A 1,684-nucleotide genomic window follows, 5' to 3' on the forward strand; every position below is an offset into this window, starting at 1 on the left:
CCCGCCCGGCGGGGATCCTGGGGGCCGGGGGCGCCCCCACCCGCCCGGTGAAGGCGTGAACGAACCACAGCGGCCCCCAGGAGCCCCCCAAAAGCCCCGGTGTCCCCAGCCGACTTTCCGTTCTTTTAAGAAGTTCTCTCTCCCCTGTCCCTCTCCCCCGAGGGCTGGCCGTGGTCTTGGGGTGCAGCAGTGCGCTTGCTACCCCGTTGCTTCAGTGGCCACCCTCAACGCGCGTAGTGTCCTCCTGCTCTTACTCGCTGCGCTGCCGCGCCTTCCGTTTCTCCTTTACGTGATTCACTTTTTAAAAAGGATTTATTTTATTAATGCACAGAAGAACTGGGGTGTAGGCCAGAAGATTCTCCCCAGAGACAGAGTGGGGAGCAGAGCAGGCGCATCCCCGAAGCCCGCTGCTGAGGGGGGTTTGCTGGGTCCCTCCCTGGCTGCCGCCGGCCCCCCAGCGCCGAGCCGGCCCCAGCGGCCCATGTCTCCAGGGAAGCGAGTCCTGCTGCTTCTCTGCTGCTGGTTTGGGGTGGGGTGGGGTGGGGTGGGGTGGTTTCTATCCATCATTTTCAAAGCTGCGGTCATCTCAAATCATGATCCGTCCAGCCTGTGTCGGGGGCAGTGAAGCTGACCGGAAAGCACACAGCAGGACGTCAGTGTCGGCCCTGTGCCTCTGTCCAGCGGCCCGGCCCGACCCTCGCGCCCGATGTCCAGAGTCCCTCGGCGCAGGCTGGCCCCGCTCAGAGTGGACAGGCCGGAGGCCCTGCGCCCTGCCTCAGGCCTTTTAGGGCGTCAGCTTGTGTCTGTGCCTGGGAAGACACTGAGTGGGCCTCTGAGTGGTGCAGGGTCAAGCCCCAGCACTGTGCCACTTCCTGCTAGGCCAGGGGTGACCCCGGGCGCAGCGGACCTGCCCGTGCCCCGCTGCCCCCTCAGCGGTGGGTTTCCCGTTCTCTGCTCCCCGCTGTCTCTGGGGCGTCCCCTCACCTTCCCGACCCGCCTCGGCCTGCGCCCAGCCCCTGCGCCTTCCCAGAGCCGGGCGATCTTACAGATAACGCCCTGAGCGCCAAGGCCGCCGAGGAGGCAGCTGGGAGCGTCCCAGCGGGCGCTGGCGCTGGAGGCGCTGCTGCCCTCCTGGGGCTCTGGGCGCGGGGCCTGCGCGGGTTCCCCTGGCCCCGAGGTAAGCGTGGGCGTCACTGTGCTCAGCCGCTGGCCCTGCAGTTCCGCGCGGGAGGCCAAGGTCGCTCACACTGCGCAGGAGGCCCGGCAGCCCGTCCTGACTGTGGGAGCGGCGGGCTTCCCGCACTCGCCTACTGGAAGACGCGGCTGCCCGTCTGGCGTGGGGACGCGCCCCGAGCCGGCTGTGTCCGCAGAGGCGGAGTCTGCTCCGGCTCGGACGAGGACTCCCTGAGACCTGCTGCTGAGCCGGCTTCTCGTTCTTTCCTCGCAGGCCGCTGGCCCGGGGGGTCTTCGCAGAGCCGAAGTTCCAGTCCGTGGAGGCGCAGTGCGGTCGCCCCAGGACGCAGATGATGGCGGCAGAAGTGCCCAGAGCGGCCGCCCCACTGGGCCCTGTGGTCCTGCGGCCTCGGGAGGGCGAAGGCCAGGACGAGGCCACCGCCACGGTCCTGGAGGACGACTGTTGGGTGCAGGAGGCTGTGCTGCAGGAGGACGGGCCCGAGCCCGCACC

The 1,684-nt window shown here is 68.6% G+C and overlaps 1 protein-coding gene across 1 annotated transcript in view; it reads left to right on the plus strand.

Annotated features, from left to right (window-relative positions):
* The first annotated feature begins 1,478 nt into the window (after positions 1-1,478).
* The window catches only part of ZSCAN2 (zinc finger and SCAN domain containing 2), a 5,513-nt gene continuing 5,307 nt past the window's right edge, over positions 1,479-1,684 (plus strand). Inside the window, exon 1 of the mRNA XM_004693012.2 lies at positions 1,479-1,679. Coding sequence (XP_004693069.1) covers positions 1,524-1,679 — 156 coding nt within the window. The 5' untranslated portion in view covers positions 1,479-1,523. The remainder of the gene's footprint in view (positions 1,680-1,684) is intronic.

The sequence above is a fragment of the Condylura cristata genome, unplaced genomic scaffold (assembly GCF_000260355.1).
Source record: "Condylura cristata isolate star-nosed mole 26May11 unplaced genomic scaffold, ConCri1.0 scaffold00035, whole genome shotgun sequence".
NCBI lineage: Eukaryota > Metazoa > Chordata > Mammalia > Eulipotyphla > Talpidae > Condylura > Condylura cristata.